The sequence below is a fragment of the Betta splendens genome, chromosome 10 (genome assembly GCF_900634795.4).
Source record: "Betta splendens chromosome 10, fBetSpl5.4, whole genome shotgun sequence".
In the NCBI taxonomy this organism is placed as follows: domain Eukaryota; kingdom Metazoa; phylum Chordata; class Actinopteri; order Anabantiformes; family Osphronemidae; genus Betta; species Betta splendens.
The window spans coordinates 19,166,019-19,189,583 of NC_040890.2; the positions used below are offsets into that span (position 1 = coordinate 19,166,019).

Below are 23,565 nucleotides of genomic sequence, written 5' to 3' on the forward strand. Positions count from 1 at the left end.
CCTCGCTCCTTCATCTCCTGAAAGACGGAGCTTGAACGGAAACCTATTAATGATCCGGTGAAAAAGTGCAGCAGCTGATTCATCCTGTGACTCACGAGGTCCAGACGAGCAGCAGGAACGGTTCTAGCTGCGTTTAGCAGGACTCCAAAAATACATTAAAAACGCTGAACACAGTGAATAAAAGCTCTGTGCACGACTCTTCACTCTCTGTCTGCAGCTTTAACCATGACTTCACAGAGATGAGCAGCACCTGACAAAGCAGATGCGCTGAACGCGTCCAGCCGAGGTCCTCACAACCAGAACCCTCCTCTGGACCGCGCGTCTCCACCGGCGGCTGCAGCGGTGAATTCTAACCCCTTCCACACAGAGAAGCAGCTGCTGCAACTTTAATCAGCAGCGTGGAGACGAAGGCAAGCGCTTCCTCACGCGCCTCATTAAGCTCCATCCTCGCAGTGTTTACGGGCTGTGCTGAGTGTTTGCACAGGGAAAGGAATGTGTGTGTGTGTGTGTGTGTGTGTGTGTGTGTGTGTGTGTCCTGAAGCTGCCGAGCTGCTCGAGGGTCCAGACTGAGGGTTGGAGTCGTTGCGTGTCTGTGTGTGAGGAGGTTCATCAGCAGCGGCTTAATGTGTGTGTATCAAAGAGAACATCTCAGTGTGAAAACACGGGGAAGACTTCGCTCAGAGCCACACGTCAGCACAAATTAGCTAATTGTTCAGCTCGAAACACGACACCCGAGGAACCTTCTCCCCCCAAACTTAACAGCACCAGGTCCTGCCTCCTCTGGTTCTTCTTAGTCTTCACCGGTGCTGAGTAGTTACACCACCACTGACCTGCGCCTCAGTCGCAGCCACACCTGCGACATCATTCTGGAAGCCATCACACGAGTGGCATAAAAAAAGCATGATTTCACATTGAGATTACGCAAGCAGCTGCTGAATGAATTATTCAGACTGACAGAAAAGACGCTGAACCGTGGGGACCGGCAGCCGCCAGGCGGCATGAGCCGGGCCTGAATGGGAGGATGGAAACAAGCAGAATAGACTCAGATTGCAAAATTATTTACAGGCGGCTGCAGGAGACGGATGATGAATGAATTCCTGATGAGCGGCAGAGCAGGAGCTAAACCCTGACCAGAAGACGCTCCAACACCAGCAGCTGCTGTAAAACGAGCGGCGCTGCAGCCGTGAGCGCACGGCGGCGCCGGCGCCTGCCTGCGTGGTCCACCGAGCCCCGGGACGCTGAGGTGAGAGGAGGAACCCGGCCAGCGAGGCGGAAGAGGAGCTGGTATCGACGTACGGCTCAGGCAGCGGCCGCGTCCGGGATCTTCACGCACACGAGGCCGAAACATAAGCTGTGACATTGTAGGACGTGTGTGAGGCGTTGGTTGAAGACGAGCACTGATTATGTTCCTCTCTGGCTTCTTGTTTCCCAAAGGTCTCTGAGTTTAATGCTGCCTTCGTTTTGCGCTGGACTTTTAGGTGATTTGGACGTTGCTGCATTCATGTGATGAACTCACAGCAGGAGGCAAAGGTTGAAAACGTGCAGTTTGACTGGGATGACGCATCTGAAGATATGCATCATTATGTGTTTAGATCAAGGCGGTGCTTCGCTTTCTTTACCTTTTATCTATAAAAGTCATTTAATTCAAAGCTTGTTTGTGGCGCTCTTGTTGCCATGGTAACAATGAATTGGGCTGCAGATAAAAGACAATGAACCACAGGGTTCGACCTTAAGCTTCACTCTGACAGATTGTGAAGTCCTTCTCGTCTGGCGTGTTTTCTGTCTGCTTCACCTTCCCATCGTCCCGGCGCCGCAGCCTTTTTAGCGCTCCTTGTTTCCATGTATCTCTTTTATCAGTGTTTTTTTATGTTTTGTATCAGTCTTTTGCCAGTGAGTCTGAGAGTCAGTAAAAATGATCCAACTGCGCCTTTCACCGATGATTTGAGGGAAACTCTAGTCTCTCGCCCTCAGGCTGAAGAGTGTAAGCCGAGCGGAGGCAGCGAAGAAGGAAAGAAAGACCACACAGTCCTGGGTTTAATCAAACCAACAAGCCTGAGGGCGAGACGTCTGCAGAGGCACGAGTCTCCCAGCATCCTCTGCTTCCTGAGCCCACAGCGCCATGAACACGAACCAACCAGGCCACTCATTCATTCTGTGATCTTCAGACCAGTTTAACACACAAAGCTCACTGGCCCTGTCTGGTTTCCCAACGACAACCAGCACATAATGATTCATATATGCAAAATAAAGCAGTGTCTGACAGCACTTCAATACAGTAGGTTTTACTTTGCTCAGTGTCAGTAAAGACTGTTTGGATCGTGTGGGACCGGTCTGATGAAGAACCCAGAACTCCTTCACTAGAGGACAGTTTCTCGACACTCTCTACATGGAGAGAACAGAGTTTAACGCCTTTGTCGGCCTGTTGCCGATGATCACATTGTTCCGTCACGCACGCGCGGCAGTAAATGTTCGTGATGTGCAACAGTATTTCACGCTCACCTCTCACTGACAAGCTCCTCCATCACCGGCATCTGGCCTGCAGCGCTGACATTCATGTGACCATGCGTGCAGAGACTCCCTGCAGACACAAGATCACAAATGACACAAAAGCACATGATGATATGATAATTACAAAGGCCACTAACAGACGAGCAGCTTCCATTAACATTCATCATTCAACTCCAGCAAACAAATCCAACGGCTTTGACATTTGCTCACATTTGACTCACTAAAGTACAGTATCCAGTATCTGAGATCTAAGGCGTGTTCACTGTCACACGAGCAACAAATATGAAACGATGCCTTACAGAACCTGAACCTGAACCTGAAACTGACTCTGACCACTCAGTTTTTTTGTAATTACTTTGTAAAAAATTCCAAATAACTGGTCAAAGTATTTAAGATACTTTTTAGCAAATAACTAAAATGGTGACATTTCACACAGATCTTCAGGTAAAAGACAAAAATAAAGTTGGGAGGAAACCATTTCAAGTTTTTTAGAGAACAGGATGGTGTAAAAACAGAGGAAGCAGTCAGGATGTTTGAGTCCAGATCATGATGTTAGTGTGTGATCTCGAGATGTGAGGGAGAACAGCGCATGATTCATGCAGTGGTTCTAACAAGCTGCAGGATTGGATGACGGACTGGTGACGAGGAGGAGCTGGAACAGAGTCTGCAGCCGGCGCTGGAGGCGGCTCTGAAAGCTCATTAGCCACTTTCACACTGACCTTCAGTCGCATGTTTTCCTTTAGATTTCTACGCTACATAATTACAATCATCACTAAACCAGCGAGGCTCTGCTGGCGCTGGACTGTTCCTGACAGCATCTCAGCCATGTGTGGGTGAAACAGATGAAACGTCCAACTAGCAGATGAAAATCCATATTTAGTGCTAAAACAACCTCCAAAAGGCTTAGTTTGATGGAAAGAACCACGGCTGCAGGTCAAAGGTCACATTTATATTGGAGACGTGCTTTGTTGACTCAGACGAGCAAATGGTGCGGAAACGTTTTCAGGCATGTGATTCTCATGCTGCTGTTCTGGGAGCAGCTTCAGGTCACAACACAAGAAAGGTAGCATGCAGGAATCTGCAGACCTGAGGCCCTGCATGCGTGCAGCTCGTCCCAGCATTCATCAGTAACAGATCACTGTATCGTCACGAGACCGAACCTCCGCGGCGCTGTTCTGTAATAGACGGGGGGTGAGTCGAGCTGAACGCATGACAGAACTAATGGCTGAGGAGCGGAGACGCTTTACTAGAGTCTGTCAGCTCTCATTCAGTCACACGGAGGAGGAGGAGGCCAAGAGAGAGAACGCAGTGGAGAAAACGGAAGGAACAGGAACGGCCATGAAATAAAAGGCAAAAGAGACAGAAAGAACGAGGCTGACGAACACTGAGAAGCAGGTGAATGGTTTGATGCTGCAGAAGCTCATTCAGGCTCACACACACACACACACACACACACACACACACACACACACACACACACACACACACACACACACACACAGGGTCTGAGGACTGAGGCCCGTGTGGGTCCGTGTCCTGGTTCAGAGGCAGCAGATGCTCTCGCACTAACAGGCCGGAGGCGTCGCGTTTGCAGGTCTGTCCGATTCAGAGGGAATTTCTGTAAATTGGGAGCAAATGACCACTCGGAGTCAAGGACGAGCTGATTTCATGTAGGTCAGCGAAGGTCACATCCTGATTCATGTGAAACACGCTGAAGCAAATGATCCGATAATGTTTAGTAGTGAATACGTGTTTGAATGTGTGCAGTTTTTTACTAAAAAGGCAGAAAACACACGATTCCTCCAGACTTTTACTGGACGCAGCACAAATGAATGTTTATTAACTGCCATGAATCCTGGGCTGCTGCAGATCCAATAACCAACACTGGCTGAGGAGTCATGAACCCAAAACGTTCCTTTGCTGTTCGTCTCCTGTCTCACACACTCAGTCTCATCAGGCATCTGATCCACAAACCGCAGAACGAACCAACTGAAACGGAACAGGACCAACGCACACAGTCGTTGTGCAACGAGTCCAGGACTGAACCTGCGCCTCCTTGGTTCTGTTCGTCAGAAGGCTGAAGCCTTGGTCCCAGATGCAGAACATGCAGAACCCCGCGGAGCCCCCCTGGGTCCGAACCGGAGCCGGAGCCAGAGCCGCTTTCAGTAATTCACACATTCAAACCGGCACCGAGACCCAGCGTCGCTCTAAAAACCAATGAAGCTCATAATGGACGGGTACAAGGTAAGTACAATGAGCTCCAGCTGTGCTGTTTGTGGTCCACAGGTTATTGAGCCAGGATTTAAAAACGGTTCTAGCACGTGAAGCAGAGGAACTGTTCTGTTCTACGATCGCCAGGACGCCATCGTTCAGTCAGAGAACGGAGGAAGCGCTTTTAAACGATCTTTTCACGCTGTACGAAGGAAATGATTGGAAACGATGGGTTCTGCATCATTATCTCTTCCTGTCTTTCAGTTATTTACTCGTTATCTCTTCGCCTCAAGCTGCTGAGCCTCCGTGGTTGTATTTCCTCAGCAGCATGAGTCCAGGAGTTGGAATAATTCATAGTGGAGCGGCAGCGCTGCTACTTTCATGCACAACAGGTGTCAAACGCATTAATGAGATGACTCACATGACATTTAGATGGAAACGCTCCCTTTCTTCATTTCTACTGCACCCGTGTTCTTTTCAGCAAAACGGAACCGAGGCAGGGAGGTAAAACCCAGTACAGTGGTACTGGTCTGAGACCCAGCACCGAGTATCGGTATCAGTCCGTCTGTGGGTTTTGTTGTTCACTCCCAAAGCCAATTGAGCCTCTGACCTGAGGGAGCTGACCCTCAGCCGGACCCGGTCGGGCCACTGAGCTGTACCAGAACCGGACAAAAACACTAGCTGTGAGTCCTACACAGGAGGCTGCACCAGTGAATGTTGAGCCTGGAAACCCAGACATTTATCAGCATGTAACAGACCACGAAAGAGCGGGTTCTGTTTGCTGCCTGTTTGTGTCCAACTGGGCTGAAGCAGCGACCGCCGACCGTGAGCCTGGTTCTGTTTGCTGCCTGTTTTAAGTCCGGTTCTGTTTGCTGCCTGTTTGTGAGCCTGGTTCTGTTTGCTGCCTGTTTTAAGTCTGGTTCTGTTTGCTGCCTGTTTGTGAGCCTGGTTCTGTTTGCTGCCTGTTTTAAGTCTGGTTCTGTTTGCTGCCTGTTTAAAGTCTGGTTCTGTTTGCTGCCTGTTTTAAGTCCGGTTCTGTTTGCTGCCTGTTTGTGAGCCTGGTTCTGTTTGCTGCCTGTTTTAAGTCTGGTTCTGTTTGCTGCCTGTTTGTGAGCCTGGTTCTGTTTGCTGCCTGTTTTAAGTCTGGTTCTGTTTGCTGCCTGTTTGTGAGCCTGGTTCTGTTTACTGCCTGTTTTAAGTCCGGTTCTGTTTGCTGCCTGTTTGTGAGCCTGGTTCTGTTTGCTGCCTGTTTTAAGTCTGGTTCTGTTTGCTGCCTGTTTAAAGTCCGGTTCTGTTTGCTGCCTGTTTGTGAGCCTGGTTCTGTTTGCTGCCTGTTTTAAGTCTGGTTCTGTTTGCTGCCTGTTTGTGAGCCTGGTTCTGTTTGCTGCCTGTTTTAAATCTGGTTCTGTTTGCTGCCTGTTTGTGAGCCTGGTTCTGTTTGCTGCCTGTTTTAAGTCTGGTTCTGTTTGCTGCCTGTTTGTGAGCCTGGTTCTGTTTGCTGCCTGTTTGTGAGCCTGGTTCTGTTTGCTGCCTGTTTTAAGTCTGGTTCTGTTTGCTGCCTGTTTGTGAGCCTGGTTCTGTTTGCTGCCTGTTTGTGAGCCTGGTTCTGTTTGCTGCCTGTTTTAAGTCCGGTTCTGTTTGCTGCCTGTTTGTGAGCCCGGTTCTGTTTGCTGCCTGTTTTAAGTCTGGTTCTGTTTGCTGCCTGTTTGTGAGCCTGGTTCTGTTTGCTGCCTGTTTTAAGTCCGGTTCTGTTTGCTGCCTGTTTGTGAGCCTAGTGTCACTATTTAAAGCAAACGATGGTCTCGGTCGCTGATGGAGTCAAACATCCACTGATAAAATCACTGCAGCTCAGTTAAAACACATTCATCTACTTTCATGCGCTCGTGGGTCATTTCAGTGTTTTATCAGTGGGACGTTTGTGTGAAATTAGACGGCGGTGCTGCGATCGTCAGCACAGAGGGATGTGAAAGGCTGCAGCACATTAATTGTCCTGTTTCCCACCTGATGGAAACGAGCTGATCTGGGTAATTAGCTCTCAGGGTGAGGGGGTAAACGGTGATTTACATATTTTCCTGGAGGGGAATTAAAGCCAGTTTCTGACGTATCACCAGCTGCTTAGAATCCGCCCTTTGTTTCAATCAGCTCCACCGTCAGCAGCTCTCGGGTTCTGGGTTCAACCACTCTTTGCCCTCTGAGAAACGCGTGGACGGTGGTTTAGTTTTACCTGACAGCTGTGATTAAAGTCGCCTGCAGCTGCTGGTCGTGTGGGTCCCCAGATGCAGCACTTCACCGTGACAGCGACGCCCCCGAGTCAAGGCACAGGCTGTTGTGGCAAACAGAGGTTTCTGCAGCAAGGACAGGACACACACTTCTGTAGCTCCTGATGAGTTTTCCAATTTAATTTAAATGCTAATTTGAGCTGGATGCAGACTCAAGGCTCCTCTCTCTGTCTCAGCAGCAGGATGGATGCTGCTCTTAGGTCTCACGTTGAATTTAGCCTCTAAGATCCTACTTGTTACCGACAACAATGAACCTCCTGGTCTCTGAATGCATGCGGTTAAGATTAACTCTCACTCACTGCTGCTGCTGCATCATCCAGCCTGAAAATAAAAAGAGAGCAGGCGGCGAAAGAGATGACGTTTAGGAAAAGTGAGAAACACGCAGAAAGAGAAATCAGAGCAGGAAGTCAGGGACAGAGTCTGTGGACCTTGCAGGACGGATCCAGCTCGTCTCATGTCATTGATTCCTAATATCAGCTGACAGCAGATGGTATTTCACGGCCGTTTGCCCTGTTAAATGTCAGTTCGGTCTCAGTTCAAGGCCCCTGAACTGCAGAAGAAGACGGAGCCGAGGGACGAGGACCCAGAGGTGAAGTTTCCCCTCGCTTCACTCACATTTACACAACAAGTGCAGAGGAGGAGGCCTCAGCACAGATTCCAGATTACATTTACTGCAAAATGCCTCCCTTTGTGAGATTTAGACGTTCTGAAGACAAGACTCAGCTCAAATATAGACGAGAGCACGTTGCAGAGTCCGGACTCGAGCTGCGTTACGCTCTTTACCAACATTTCTGACACTTTGTCGACTGATGGTCAAATTTAGACTCAAAACAGGACTCGGTTCTTGAGGATTTCTTGAACCGTCAGCAAAGAGCCGGAAGAAACCGACTGCAGGCAAAAACGTCATGTGGTATTTTGTTCAGATATTGGATGGAAGTGAATGTCAGGACACTCAATAACGGGGGCAATCAGGACGAGTCCCGCGCTCCGAGCGCTCATTAAACACTGACCTTTCGCTCCGTCTCACCGCGTGTAACGATGCAGCATGAGTCAGTGGCGACATCAGCAGGAAACGCCATAAAACCCGCTGGAGCGTCCGAAGACGCACACACCTGTAGAGGACACAACGGGTCCAGAACGGGTCCAGACACGAGCGTCGCCCCGAGCTCTAACGAAGCCGTGACTGAAACTCAGCGGAACCGATGACGGACGAGCGACATCCTGTCATCGCACGTCTGCAGACCCGTCCTCCAGCTCCAACCTCACCTCCTCTGCCCACGCGTCTGCTCACAACCTACTCATTATCCCAGTCTGCACCGGGCCCAGACCAGGTCCGGACCAGATTCAGACCAGATCTAGAACAGGCCCAGACTAGGCCCAGACCAGAACCAGACCAAGTCCGGACCAGAACCAGACTAGGCCCAGACCAGAACCAGACTAGGCCCAGACCAGAACCAGACTAGGCCCAGACCAGAACCAGACAAGGTCCAGACTCCCACAGCTGCCACACGTTTACTGTACACACTCAGATAATAAAACATTTGTCTGATTAAAAGTAGCAAAAGAAGAAAAAACTGTTTAACCCATGTTTAAATAATAAGAATGTGAGAAAAGACATTTCAAAGCCTCCAAATATTATTAATTATAGTCACAAACCGAGTCGCTCACTTTTTGAACTGTGAACAATGCCGTGTCTTGTCTCATGGATTATTTAATGCCGCCATAATTTTTTACAGCCTCACACCACCTTCAGGTCGTCTGGGGCGAAGTCCAAGGCCAGAACCGCTTTCCCAACGCCTCGATTATAGAGCGAAGCGGGTCGGCTCTGCACATGACTAATAAACATCCTCCGCACACGTTTACTGGAACTTTAAGTCCCAGCGTTGAAGCCATTTATGACCGGGTTTCAGATGAACTGTCAGACGCCGCGTTCACAGACCTGATGCCACACTTTAATTGCTGTGGTTGGAGCGTCTGAGGAAGCGGTGGCGAATCCAGGCCAGTGTCACCAGCTGCTCAACCAGCAGGTGTGGGTCAGGATCATAAAAGCCATGAGGGAGACGCCGCCGCCGGAGCATCGGATCCAACATCTGTGCAGAACTCGCACTCAACGCACACGTGCACACGTTCCCTCCTGACGCACACAGAGCAGCGACGCGGCCGCAACCTGGGAAACCCTGGTGGTGCAGAGCCTTCAGACACGAGGACCCATAATCCTTTGCTCCTGAGCGGAAGCCTGGTTCTCAGCAGCCTGCTGTGTACGAGTGTGCGTCCTGTATGTCGGCTTCTCCCTTTTTGTGTTATTATCTGTGCATGTGTTTGTGCACCTTTTTATTGCGGTGCCATAATCCTGGCAGCCTTAAGCAAGCGATTCCTGGCACAGCGGCACCGCCGCCTTGACAGACTGACTGGACCTCAGGTGTGACGGATTCTGAACCAGCAGAGCAGCTCTCTGCTGTGAAGGCTGTCTGCTGCAGCAGCCGCAACAACAGGAAGAAAGAGTGAGGAAAGAACAGGCAGCCACCGGAGCAGCCGCTCGGCTGAGGACAGGTCACCAAACACTGAGACACCGAGGGTCCAACCTGTGCTTCTGTTTTCTACCGCCTCACACACGAAAGGTTCGACCTTTGGTCATCAGCGCTGCAATGTTTTACTCACTTATTTTAGCATCATAAAAATGGTTGACAGATTTGTTTCCGCTCCAGGATAAACAGTGAGGATCATAAGCGGAACCAGTCCAGATGTTCAGAGGGAGCGGCGTCCCCTTAAAACCGGCTGCTGGGCTAAAAATAGGACTCGTAGCATCAGCTGATGACACGGCTGTGGCGCCAGGCCACTCATCGCGGGGGGTCCTTAATGAGACAAACCGGGTGGCTCTCAGCCATGCAGAGCATCAGGATGCAGCCCCGCCCTCTGACCCCTGCAGACCAGCTTCTCCTGGCGCCACCCACTCAAACAGAGCTCCACCCCGGATTATTCCTGACCTCAGCTCAGCCGAACTCCATCCTTCCACTTTAGGTAAAATCACCCTCAGATGCTCTCTCTGTTTTGTTCGAGGCATTCCAGGAGTTTAGTTACGATAAAAAGCCTGTAATCCATCTCTTCACCGCTGACGCACTAAACCTGCTTTTATCAGAATTATAACAAAGACCAAAGAATGCATCAGTTTGAGTGCTCAGTTTTACAAGAAGGCGGAAGCTGACGAGCCGTTCCTGAGAGGCAGAGCTCAGCAGCCGCATCCCATTCTGGACCAATCAAGAGGTCCCACAAACAGGACGTGTGGTCCAGAGCGGCAGCGGCTGGAAGACGGCCAAAGCTCAGAGCTGCGTGTTTCCAGGCAAGCGTTCTGCAAAGAGGGCGTTCATTTCCACAGTAGAAACGAGGCTCAGTGAGAGAAGCTGCTGTGGGTCCAAAAGGACAGAACACGCACCAAAATCCTGAACGAGGATAAAGGATCGGCTTCCCTTTATTTCAATGAAGGCAAGAAATGTGCTGATCCACAGCAAAGTTAGTAGAGTTCCCTTGTGAATGTTTACTAAATGGAGTGATGATTCCTGGTTTTGCGTTTCTAACTCAGCGCCTCGTGTTTGTCGGGACAAAAAAAGCCGTTTGCTCCAGAAACGTGCGTGGATGCAAAAGGAATCAGCGGCTGCCTCCTGAATGGAGCGTGGCATTTCTAGATGGTTCAAGCATCAACAGCCTATTTTTAGCTCTTTGTCCCAACACAAACACACAAACCTGAGCGTCGGCCCAGAGCGGAGCAGGCGACAGCTGGAGTCACTCACACACGTCAGCAGGAAGCGACGTGTCTGTCACATCATCCTTGAATGCACACACGCAAACCAACACAAACCCAAAAGGTGCTGAATTCTAGAAAATAAACTGGAGCGCAGAACCTCGCACCGGTTCTAGTCAGAACACTTAGATCTCCTGCAGCTCAAAGTTCCTCTGGTGCTGAAGGTGCTTCAAGTTATAAAACGGTTTATGATACAACTTCTGATCATATCAACATTATGACTTTTATCAGCTTTGGATCCGTTGGTGATCGTGAGCAGTGTAGGTCACAATAAAGAACCAGGAGATGTCAAAGAGTTCATTTTCTTTCCATTAGATAACTACATATCTACGTAAGTACTGCATCAAAACATAATATATGAATGTGTCTTCAACCTGACTGCATATTAATGAGTGGTCGTCTCCTTGTGATCAAGTGACTGACAACCTTTTACTGGTTTAATTGGTTTCCTCCTGAGCAGCAGCAGCAGCGACCATGAGGTCAACTCGTCTCTTCAGCTAAAACTCAATAAAAGCAGACGAGTGATGAAGTTCCGTGGACTTTTCTGTCCACTGTGAATATAATCAGAGTCGTTCTCACGTTGAATCCTGCAGGTTTTTACATTTCAATCAGTGAATGACTACTGTTTTTTTACACCCTTCATGTAAAACCTGATCTCTTGGTTTGTAAGGGGGAAATTTGGCAGATTGACTGAGGACCTCAGGACTGAGGGAATAAACCAACGTTAGAAGAAATCCCAGGATCAGAGCATGGAAAACTTCTGAATCCTCAAACGGATGGTTCTTCGTGCTGCAGTTACAGATTTTTTCCCATTTCCCACCGTTCTCATGGAAGTTGCTCGTGTCGCAGCGGATGAAGCTCTCCTGGGGACCAGTGTGTGATGGGAACCACGTCCTATTGGTCCGTGTGGAGCAGGAAGGACGGGAAGCGTGTGCCGGTCCGAGGGGTTTCTCCAGATTCTTGGTGAAACGCTGGAGCCATTAAAGCTTTGTTTTCTTTGAATGAAACTACAGCCTCCGATGGGAAACAGAACCGACTCTGCATTAATCTAGATAATTAGTTTAGCAGTTAAAAGCAAATGGAGGGGGATCGGAACATCGCTCCAGACTTCTCAGCTCCAAGAATAAGAAACTGCCTAAAACCCACGGAAATGAAAGGTTTGGGATTAAATCCTCAATCTGCAAAAACAGGCCATTTCCAGGAATTCGATGCCATTAGTTTGACCAGCAGAAATTATTTTGATCTCCAGTGGTTTAGGAGGAGGTGTAGAAGGGCAGATGTTGTCTCTACATCAGGCACCGTGAACCGTGAGCTCCTTTCATCTCACGCTGCTCCGTCTCTGGAGATAAGGCCCACGGAAAAATAATCACCTGGACCAGATAATGACAGTGGGTACAGCTCCTCCCGTTTATTGGCATGAGTGAGTGTTATAAACTAATAACAGCAAATATTTGTAGTGGCGTCTCAGTCTGTCTGAAGAGCGGCTGCCTCGTTTTAACCCTTGATTTCATTTACTCGGCTCCATCTGTGCCGCGGCTTCGTCTTCATCAGTTAAAGTGAATGAGAGGTGAAGTTCACGGCGCTGCTGTTATTTCCCTCCCGCAGGTCCCGTTGGTGCCACCTGAGCTTCCAGACGGCGCTGCCAGGACAAACTGATGGGTTCACACCAGCCTCGCACGCCAACGTAAACACTGGGCTCCAGGAATGCGCTGCCGCGTCCGGCTCCGTCCTCTGCTCCAGGTCACAGCTCGGCTCTGGGTCCTGGTGTCGACCCTCCTCTGCTCTGTGGAAGTGCACCGGGTCGGAACACAAGTAGGACACAAGCATCGGCCCTTTTCGCTCCGCCAGACTTTTGGTTCAGCTCTTCACCGTCTCTTTTACCCATTCGGTTCAGCCTCCATTCCCTCTTTGTACCTTCGCATGAAGTTTAAAAGTGCCCAGAGACTAATCTAGAGTTTAAGCAGGAACAAAAGCAAAAATGAGAGAAACTGCAGACATTGTCTTGTATCTGTACGTTTCCATGTGCTCAGACCTGCTGGTGCTGAGACTCTGCTTAGAAATGAACAGTTTCTATTCAGATGAAATCAACCAACGACTAGATCAGACATGAACACTTTGCTCCATTGGGCTCGTCTGCCCTCCTCCACACAGACGCAGCAAAGCAAACGTTGACGGCGCTGCTGCTGGGATGAGCAGGAGTCTGAGCCTCTGCTGCCTCCGACCATGTGCATCAACAGACGCAGCAGCTGCAGCAGTTCGCATCCCTTCCTCTGTCTCCGCCGGTGGAACCGCACTCCTTATTCTTGTGTGGGAAGTGATGGATGGCAGTGTTCAAAGCTTAATTATCAGACGCAGAGCAAAGAATAAGCAGCTTGATGAACACGAGTCGTCTTTGAGCACAAAAACCTGAAACAGAGCCCAGCGTTGCTCCTCCTGATGAAGCTTTAACTGTTTGAAAGGGAAACTCCAACTTTAGGATCGACAAGACGGAACAAGGAACATCACGACAATCATTTTAACGTGAACCCTTTTAAGATTTTTATTCTCTTTAATTTCTTTATTCTGTACCATAAACTGCACAAAATATTATCATTAGGTCAAAATGTGCAGGATTGGGAGCAGGCGGCTGTAAATGAGGCCGATCACAGGCCGACACTCGGTCGTTTCACAGACGGCAGCTGGATTGTGATTCTTGGCCTCTTCATCCTGAGACAAAGTCTTTCACAACCCTGAGGCTCACCTTTTAGAACCCACTAAAGTCGAGCGGAGCATCGGCTCAGCCTCCTGATGGAGCGGCCTTTGCTGTGGTAACCTGGCAGCAGCCCCCCCCCCAGAGGCACAGTCAGTTTCTGCTAAACTCGGCGCTTCCTAATTAAAAGCTGATTTGATTGCCTGAGATAAATGTTCACCTGGGGAGGCGGTGATTCAGCTGGTTCTAAGTGTCCGTCACCTTATGAGAAGAGGAAAATCAAAGGCATCCATCAGAGGCCGAGAGCGTCAGGCCTGAGGCGTCGTCCACACGTCGCCGCTGAAACGCGTGTTCATCCTGTTTGGACCCGTGCAGACGTGGACGCAGCAGCAGGAGCACAATCAGAACAGGAGCACCACTTCCTGCTGCCACTCTACCTGCACATGCTCCAACCACAAGGAGCCCTTTGGAAAAGTCAAGGGGCCATTTTCCGCTATTTGTTGTAAGAATCCTGGAGAGACTGTTGACATTAAAATCTTCTCATCTAAAAAAGGCTTCTGAACATCAGAAAAGCACCTGTGCTCCGTTCAAAGAGGATTTACGCCGTTACCTCTGCAAATTCAAGCTGCAGAATGTGGTTCCGACCGGTGATCGTGTTTATGAGCAGCAGCGCAGGTCGGTTTGAAACCCAACAGCGCTGCTTCATGAGCGCACACAGCCCCTCCCTCCTGTGTGGTACCGCTGGTACTGGTCTGGGCCTCGGCTCAAATCAGCTGAGCGACGGATGGGAGCCGCTTATCACCAGCTGCTGCTGCCTCTGACGCCCTGATGCTCTGGTTCTGGGTCCGGATGAACTGGGTCCAGGCCCCACGCCTCCAGCGCTGTGTTTACTCCCTCCTCCTGCAGCCGTCCTGATGATTTACATGTTTATCTCCCCGAGGGGCGACGCACGGGATGAGCCCAAGTGGTGATTTAACTTCCTGCATCGGCACCGAGTGTGTGCGTTGAGCGTGTGCGTCGCACGCGTCCCGAGCGTGTGCGTCGCACACATCTCCCCAAGGTCGTCCACATTATAGTCCACACTTTCAGTCCAAATATTAGCTTTGCCACAGCGACCTCCAGTCATAAATATGTTAATGTGAAGAATATTCCGAATTCTTCGAAAAGGTCAAAAACAAACAAAAGGTTTTGAGGAGCTGAGACTTAGTGGGATTTAAAATAACCAAAGGAAAAAGTCCAACGTCATGTGACCAAAGCATGTGAATGAGAATGAGAAGATGTTGGTTTTCAGAGCTGTGTGACCACAGGTACAGACTTCATCTCAGGCTCAGATGTAAACACATTCTTCATACTGGAGTCCTTCCGCCCCTTTAAACATCCGTTTCCTTTGTGTCTCCATTCTCCTTTTCTCACCATCTTTCACTATGTTCAGCTGATTAGCAAATAGACAAAACCAGAACCTCTGGGTCTCATGACATTTCCTTTTTCATCACATTTTCGCTCCCTTAGTGATAAAAGGCTAAAAATAGGCACGTCGTCTATTTTTCATTGATGCCTCCACAGCCACGGGGCCCAGAGTGTGACCATCAAGGCACTGACCTGGATTTGACTGTGCAGGTCTGACAGGTCCAACAACGCCGGGACTCCTGCAGCCGATAACGGAGTCAGGATCACGCGGCTCCGAGACGAGATTTAATCTGTGTAAAAACGTTTGCACACATGAGATTTGGACCCAACAGAACATCACAGCTGTGAGGCTTCCTTCCATCAGCCTGAGTTCCGGTAGGTTTCCTGTCTTGACCTCAGCTTCTGGCTCTGCGTTTTGGTTCTGCTCCGCTTAGCTCCAGGGTCCGATGTTAGAAGCTTGTTCAGCCAAAGGTGAGCTCGACTCCTGCTCCCCTGGGTCGGTCCTCCATGTAAAAGGGAGTGTGACTGAAGCTTGACTTTCAGTCTCAGCACAACTAAACAGGAAGTCACACACAGATTATCAGCTCTTAATGAGAAGTGAAGACAAAAGCATCGACTAAATGAGCATCGGAAACCAGAATGAGAGGTGTGTGGTTGTAAATGATGGACGGTCAAAACCATCTGGGTTCATTATTCAGTGTGTGAAACCGACATCAGGACCGTTCGATGCTCGGCAGTATTTGAAACCAGGTCTAAACTCACAGGTAGAATCATTAAGTCACATGAGAAGTGTCCACAAGCTGCTATCGTTATGATTCCACCAGGAAACAGAGCAGAAAGAGAACCGCTGCACCTCTGCCTCCCACAAACGGACTGAAAAAGCCCCGTGGACACAAAGTGCAGCCGTTACTCCACACTTTGAATGACGGGTTACACGCGGCAGAAAAATGCTGCAGATGCAAAATCACCAGAAAATGACTGAACAAAACAAAGAACCAACGGTGATGGAAGAGGGGAGACGTACAGCGCGTTTCAGCTTGAAGAGCGAGTCTGAGTCTCATCGGAGGCGAAGGCTCCAGTCTGCATCAATAAGTAATGAGCCGTACATTTGCTCCTCACTGTTCGGGAACGCAGCCGGCGCTGGTCCGGTGTGACTCCAAGTCAGCGACGACGACAAAGAACGGAGCCAGAAAAGCTGAGAAAAGCTGAGCCGCGCGTCCACTGCTGCTTCAGGAACAGCTGATCGCCCTAAAGCTGCAGCTCCAAACGTCCCACACGCTTCCACCTTCACTCACCAAACATGTTGGGTCTAAATCCGGAAACTTCTCTAACCAATTTCTAATGCACGTCATGTTGAAAACCTTCTCAGCAGCATTTAAGCCTCGTTGATGCATGAAGCACTTAAAGTGAGATTATGTAAGTTGCCGAGCGGCAGCAAAGCAGCTTCACAGGCACAAATAGCACTTCCACAGCAGCGGCGTTAGTCTAAACAGGAACCGCCGGCCCTTCAGCTTCACTTAGAGCGAGTGAGGGCGGAGCCGCCGAGGTCACGGAGCCCTGAGGACGTCGGCGTCTGTCCTCCTGCCGTGAGCAAAGCGCTCCCATTAACATCAGGCTGTCGGAACCTGAACCTCTCATCCGCTCCACACCGTTTACTCTCGGGCCATTTACGTAACACGAGTCTAGAACGAGGAGCGACACGCGGCCGCGGGCGGGACTTTCACGTCTGAACGGGCTGAGGCAGCGTCCAGCTGATGCACGGAGGACGAGGAGAGACTCAACGGACCCCGTGGTAAAGTCTTAGATCAACACAAATCACTCACATCAGCAGAAGCATTCGCGTCTCCTGCATTTTAATGGAGCTGCAAACGCACGGCGTCACCTGTTCAACCTCCGCTGCGTCACCGCTCAGAAGCGCCTGCTCAGCACAAAGGCAGCTGTGAACAGCTCCAACACGTCTGCGACCTGTGTCCGATCGGCTGCAGAACCACGGAACGCTGAGCCGCACCTCCGGTCCGAGTGTCGTCGCACTCATGAACAGCGACGACTTCTCTGTGCAGCACATTCAGTGACTAAATAAAGCTGCCAAACGCGGAGCGAGTGCAGGGACAGCGGACGCTGTGTTCATGTCTGTGTCATCTTTAATTCATGGAGATTAACATGCAATGAAGAAGCTCCGCTCTGCAGCCATGTTGACACCCAGAGAACAGAGCTGAGCCCCACACGGACCGGCGCCATCACCAGATCCATCACCAGCTCCATCACTAGAACCAGCTCCATCACTAGAACCAGCTCCATCATTAGAACCGGCGCCATCACTAGATCCATCACTAGAACCAGCGCCATCACTAGAACCAGCGCCATCCCTAGAACCGGCGCCATCACTACAACCATCACCAGCTCCATCACTAGAACCAGCTCCATCACTAGAACCAGCTCCATCATTAGAACCGGCGCCATCACTAGATCCATCACCAGCTTCATCATTAGAACCGGCGCCATCACTAGAACCGGCGCCATCACTAGATCCATTACCAGCTCCATCACTAGAACCAGCTCCATCATTAAAACCAGCGCCATCACTAGATCCATCACTAGAACCAGCGCCATCACTAGAACCAGCTCCATCATTAGAACCGGCGCCATCTCTAGATCCATCACCAGCTTCATCATTAGAACCGGCGCCATCACTAGAACCGGCGCCATCACTAGATCCATTACCAGCTCCATCACTAGAACCAGCTCCATCATTAGAACCGGCGCCATCACTAGATCCATCACCAGCTCCATCACTAGAACCGGCGCCATCACTAGAACCGGCGCCATCACCAGCTCCATCACTAGAACCAGCTCCATCATAAGAACCAGCTCCATCATTAGAACCGGCGCCATCACTAGAACCGGCGCCATCACTAGATCCATCACTAGAACCAGCGCCATCACTAGAACCAGCGCCATCCCTAGAACCGGCGCCATCACTAGATCCATCACCAGCTCCATCACTAGAACCAGCTCCATCACTAGAACCAGCTCCATCATTAGAACCGGCGCCATCACTAGATCCATCACTAGAACCGGCTCCATCATTAGAACCGGCGCCATCACTAGAACCGGCGCCATCACTAGAACCATCACCAGCTCCATCACTAGAACCGGCGCCATCACTAGAACCATCACCAGCTCCATCACTAGAACCGGCTCCATCATTAGAACCGGCGCCATCACTAGAACCGGCGCCATCACTAGAACCATCACCAGCTCCATCACTAGAACCGGCTCCATCATTAGAACCGGCGCCATCACTAGAACCGGCGCCATCACTAGAACCATCACCAGCTCCATCATTAGAACCGGCGCCATCACTAGAACCGGCGCCATCACTAGATCCATCACTAGAACCAGCTCCATCATTAGAACCGGCGCCATCACTAGAACCGGCGCCATCACTAGATCCATCACCAGCTCCATCACTAGAACCAGCTCCATCACTAGAACCGGCTCCATCACTAGAACCGGCGCCATCACTACAACCATCACCAGCTCCATCACTAGAACCAGCTCCATCACTAGAACCAGCTCCATCACTAGAACCAGCTCCATCATTAGAACCGGCGCCATCACTAGATCCATCACTAGAACCGGCTCCATCACTAGAACCGGCTCCATCACTAGAACCGGCTCCATCACTAGATCCATCACTAGAACCAGCGCCATCACTAGAACCATCACCAGCTCCATCACTAGAACCGGCTCCATCATTAGAACCGGCGCCATCACTAGAACCGGCGCCATCACTAGAACCATCACCAGCTCCATCATTAGAACCGGCGCCATCACTAGATCCATCACTAGAACCGGCTCCATCACTAGAACCGGCGCCATCACTACAACCATCACCAGCTCCATCACTAGAACCGGCTCCATCATTAGAACCGGCGCCATCACTAGAACCGGCGCCATCACTAGAACCATCACCAGCTCCATCATTAGAACCGGCGCCATCACTAGAACCGGCGCCATCACTAGATCCATCACTAGAACCAGCTCCATCATTAGAACCGGCGCCATCACTAGAACCGGCGCCATCACTAGATCCATTACCAGCTCCATCACTAGAACCAGCTCCATCATTAGAACCGGCGCCATCACTAGAACCGGCGCCATCACTAGAACCGGCGCCATCACTAGATCCATCACCAGCTCCATCACTAGAACCAGCTGCATCATTAGAACCAGCGCCATCACTAGATCCATCACTAGAACCAGCGCCATCACTAGATCCATCACTAGAACCAGCGCCATCACTAGAACCGGCGCCATCCCTAGAACCGGCGCCATCACTAGATCCATCACCAGCTCCATCATTAGAACCGGCGCCATCACTAGAACCGGCGCCATCACTAGATCCATTACCAGCTCCATCACTAGAACCAGCTCCATCATTAGAACCAGCGCCATCACTAGATCCATCACTAGAACCAGCGCCATCACTAGAATTAGCTCCATCACTAGAACCGGCGCCATCACTAGATCCATCACCAGCTCCATCACCAGGACCAGTTCCATCACTAGAACCAGCGCCATCACTAGATCCATCACTAGAACCAGCGCCATCACTAGAACCAGTGCCATCACTAGAACCAGCGCCATCACTAGATCCATCACTAGAACCAGCTCCATCATTAGAACCGGCGCCATCACTAGAACCGGCGCCATCACTAGAACCGGCGCCATCACTAGAACCGGCGCCATCCCTAGAACCGGCGCCATCACTAGATCCATTACCAGCTCCATCACTAGAACCAGCTCCATCATTAGAACCAGCGCCATCACTAGATCCATCACTAGAACCAGCGCCATCACTAGAACCAGCGCCATCACTAGATCCATCACTAGAACCGGCGCCATCACTAGATCCATCACCAGCTCCATCACCAGGACCAGTTCCATCACTAGAACCAGCGCCATCACTAGAACCAGCGCCATCACTAGAACCAGCGCCATCACTAGATCCATCACTAGAACCAGCTCCATCATTAGAACCGGCGCCATCACTAGAACCGGCGCCATCACTAGAACCGGCGCCATCACTAGAACCAGCGCCATCACTAGATCCATTACCAGCTCCATCACTAGAACCAGCTCCATCATTAGAACCAGCGCCATCACTAGATCCATCACTAGAACCAGCGCCATCACTAGAACCAGCGCCATCACTAGATCCATCACTAGAACCGGCGCCATCACTAGATCCATCACCAGCTCCATCACCAGGACCAGTTCCATCACTAGAACCAGCGCCATCACTAGATCCATCACTAGAACCAGCGCCATCACTAGAACCAGCGCCATCACTAGATCCATCACTAGAACCAGCGCCATCACTAGAACCAGCGCCATCACTAGTTCCATCACCAGGACCGGCGTCAGTGTGAAGCCTGGACACGGTCCAGCCACCGCTCCGGAGCCGGAACCAGAACGATTATGCTGGAACGTCTCTGCCCAGAGCGCCGCCTGCTCGCGGGTCAGGATCAGCAGCACGTCCTGTGCGCGTTCCCACAGGCTTTTACGAGCTGCTACAGTCAAATGGACGCTTCACTTCAGAGGTCACTGACAAATGAGCAGCAGACGCAGCATCAAACCAGGCGGCGAAGCTCACACTCACACTGGGCGCATTAAGACACGCAGACAGATGTGATGAGTGCATGTGGAGGAGGGCGCCTCCTCGTCGCGTGGGAGGAGGGTCACAGGCGCAGCTCCGTCAGAGCTGCCGCTGCCCAGCAACTGCTCATTCAGCTCCAAGACGTCCGTTTGAGTCCTCTCACATTGGGCTGGAGGTGCATCATCAATGGGGGCGACGCCCACACACATTACTTACACCTGGTCTGACTGCACTGACAGCTGAGCTGCTATTATTCAGGTCGAGCTCCGTCCAGTGGGCGAAGTGGAGACGGAGCTGGAACAGATACAGATGCGATCCTGCCATCGTCACATCAGGCCACAACACACGGAACCTGCACCTTGATCAGGGCGTGCGGATCCATAAATATTACATAAGCACAATAAAAGGCTGACAGTAAGTGAAGCAAAAGTGCAAATGGAGTTCGGAGCAAATGCCACCAGCGCATTTAAGATGGAGCTGAATGTAAAACAATGAGGCAGAATAAACAGAAAGCAGCGGTTTTATGTCTGGGATAAAATGAGCCAGAAAAATCTGGAAACATCACAGTGAAGTCACATAATCCTCCTCCATCTAAAATGCAGCAGCCAGAAATGAAATGAGCTTTTTACCAAGTGGGAGAACAAAAACACAAGCACCATAAGAAGCTTAAGCGTGAGGCAGGAGTCAGAGGAAGAAGGTGCCGAAATGACGAACCAGTAGGTGAAAACATGACAGAAGAGAAAGTCAGCTGTGAAATAACAACAGAACCGACAGAACCTCGGAAGATCCGGTTTTTAATGAGGCAAAACGCAGCAACGAGACGGAGATCCAGCAAAGAGAAGTTACCTCCCAGCACCGCAGTCAGCGAACCAGAACCAGAACGTACGCGGTACCGGTCGATGGAGCGGATCCCTCTGCCTCGACCCTCGAGCAAACACAGCAAACTTTGTTCAACGCTAAACGACCGAATAATACGAACGAATGAACCCAGAGACCAGAGGAGAACCGTAAAGTTCGGTCCACAAACGGGACCCGCGCATCAGGAATTAGCAGAAGTGTCCTTTTCACAGGAAAACACGCTGTTTGTCACTGTTGGACTCTAAAGTCCGGCGTTGAATGGAGACAGACACGTTGCGGCTGTTTGATGGTCCCTCATCGTAAACATCGCTCATCCAGAGGTCAGCGGAGCCAAACGGGCGCATAATCTGCAGAAAGCGGATTCCACTCACCATTCCGCTGAGCAGACGCCGGGTCCTGGAAGCATGTCACGACACCAAATCCCCACAGCGCCAATCACATCGCGGTCCCGTCCCGGACGCGACGCGAAACTAATTAGTGAGGCTGAAGGAGCGGCGGCCCGAGGCTGGAGCTGCGACGGGAGCGCGCCGCACGCGGCGGAACGTGGAGCGGCGTCCGCGCGCAAAAGGCGACGAGCGACGAGCGAGTCCGCGTCCGCGTCCGCGGACGTGCACGAGCTGCTGGAGGACGAGGCGGGTCGGAGCGATGGCGCACGGTGCGCGGGTTCGAGCGGACTCAGCGGATGAGCCCGCTGTGCTCCGGTTCGTCCGCGTCCGCCGTGGAGACGAGCAGGGATCCGAGCGTCTCTCTCTCCCTCTCACCGTCACTGGGCCAATGCGCTGCCTCCGTGCGTCCTGGCGTGACCCGAGTCACGGGGACGCTTGATTGATTGAGTGATTCTGCGTGTTGTCCAAACAGGTCCTGTTTTTTACCACGCGTAATGAAACCGTTAAGACAAAGCTATTATGAATGGAACATTTGTGAATCTTTAGGATACTTATAAAATCCGAACTGAAAGCGTAGTTTTACATTAATAGGCGCATTCACACCTGTCGGGGCGGATCATCGTGGGCGTGGACCATCGTGGGCGTGGACAGGTGTGACCCATAAACGGAACGCAGTCACCACCAGGGGGCGGTGCAGACGCCACCGAGGCTCTTTCATTTAATTATGATGCTTTTACTTTTTTCAAATACTCGTTAAATCCCAACCTGCACTAAATCATCGGACCCTGAGTGACGTCACTGTTTTGTTTCTATGCGTTTATGCATCTGCACTTAAATTAGATACACGCGTCTGTAGTGAACAGCAACCAACTATTTCATAACAAGGCCAAGTTGAGCCTCCGGGTACAGAACGGGGCTCGGTCCTTCTCACCTTCTGCCTTTGTGAACAGGTTACATTCAAAGCGTGACATTAACCCTCACTACATCAAAGTGTGAATTCTTCCTTAGAAACAGCTTGTTCCGCTTTGTCTCTGACGCATCTGTCTGAACCTTGTATTCTGTCATCATTTGCTCATTTCTTCCTCCGTCACACGTCTTTTGAACTGTACTGATCTGATGCCTTTATGTCTGACTTACTGTCATCCTCCATATTCATCAGCACGAACCTTGGAGGAGCACAACCAAGGCCAGCTGCTAATGAATGTGTCACTTAGGACCCAGCTCTGGTGCATCTGGTGGAAGGATGCAGCTCCCGTTCAACACTGCACACGTCAACACGTCAGGGTTCCGACTGTCACTCAGCGTGCGTCAGGATTGAGGCACGACGGCTGGAGGCAGGTCCACCGTCCCGACTGGACCCAACAGGAAGCGAACAGAGCTGAAACGTCCTCAGACTCCAACACGTGCACTCAGAACAACAGGAGATGGAGACAAGTGGCGAATCCATGTGGAACAAATTCAAGCTGAAGGAACGGGAGCTGACGAAGTGACGGCTGCTCCTCCGGGTCACGTCTGGGTCTGAAGAAGGAGCCTCGAAGCCCGGACCGCAGAAACGCTGCTCTGCTGCTGGTCTCACGTCGGACGCGGCGCTCCCTCCAGACCGCTCCTCTGACCTCTGCTCCCACTTCAGGCTGCAGCGTCCATTCACTGTGAGCAGGAGGCTCCACGTCAAACCCTGCAGCTCCTTCATTCATAGATCACCCTAATCAGCCACTAACAAGCTTTTCAAAGAGCATCAAAGCCATGGGAGTCAGTTTGGAGGAGAACTG

At 50.9% G+C, this 23,565-nt stretch overlaps 1 protein-coding gene across 4 annotated transcripts in view; it reads right to left on the minus strand.

Annotated features, from left to right (window-relative positions):
* Positions 1–22,183, minus strand: part of htr4 (5-hydroxytryptamine receptor 4) — a 61,086-nt gene extending 38,903 nt beyond the window's left edge. For 2 of the 4 annotated variants that reach the window (XM_029165527.3, XM_029165529.3), the window contains exons 1-2: positions 21,782–22,183; positions 2,500–2,578 (exon numbers count right to left, since the gene is read on the minus strand). In XM_029165527.3, coding sequence (XP_029021360.1) covers positions 2,500–2,555 — 56 coding nt within the window. In that variant the 5' untranslated portion in view covers positions 2,556–2,578; positions 21,782–22,183. Of the gene's footprint in view, positions 1–2,499; positions 2,579–6,943; positions 7,065–7,297; positions 8,279–21,781 lie in introns of those variants that run through there. The other 2 variants (XM_029165528.3, XM_041072670.2) reach the window with 2 other exon arrangements.
* Between the last annotated feature and the right edge of the window lie 1,382 nt (positions 22,184–23,565).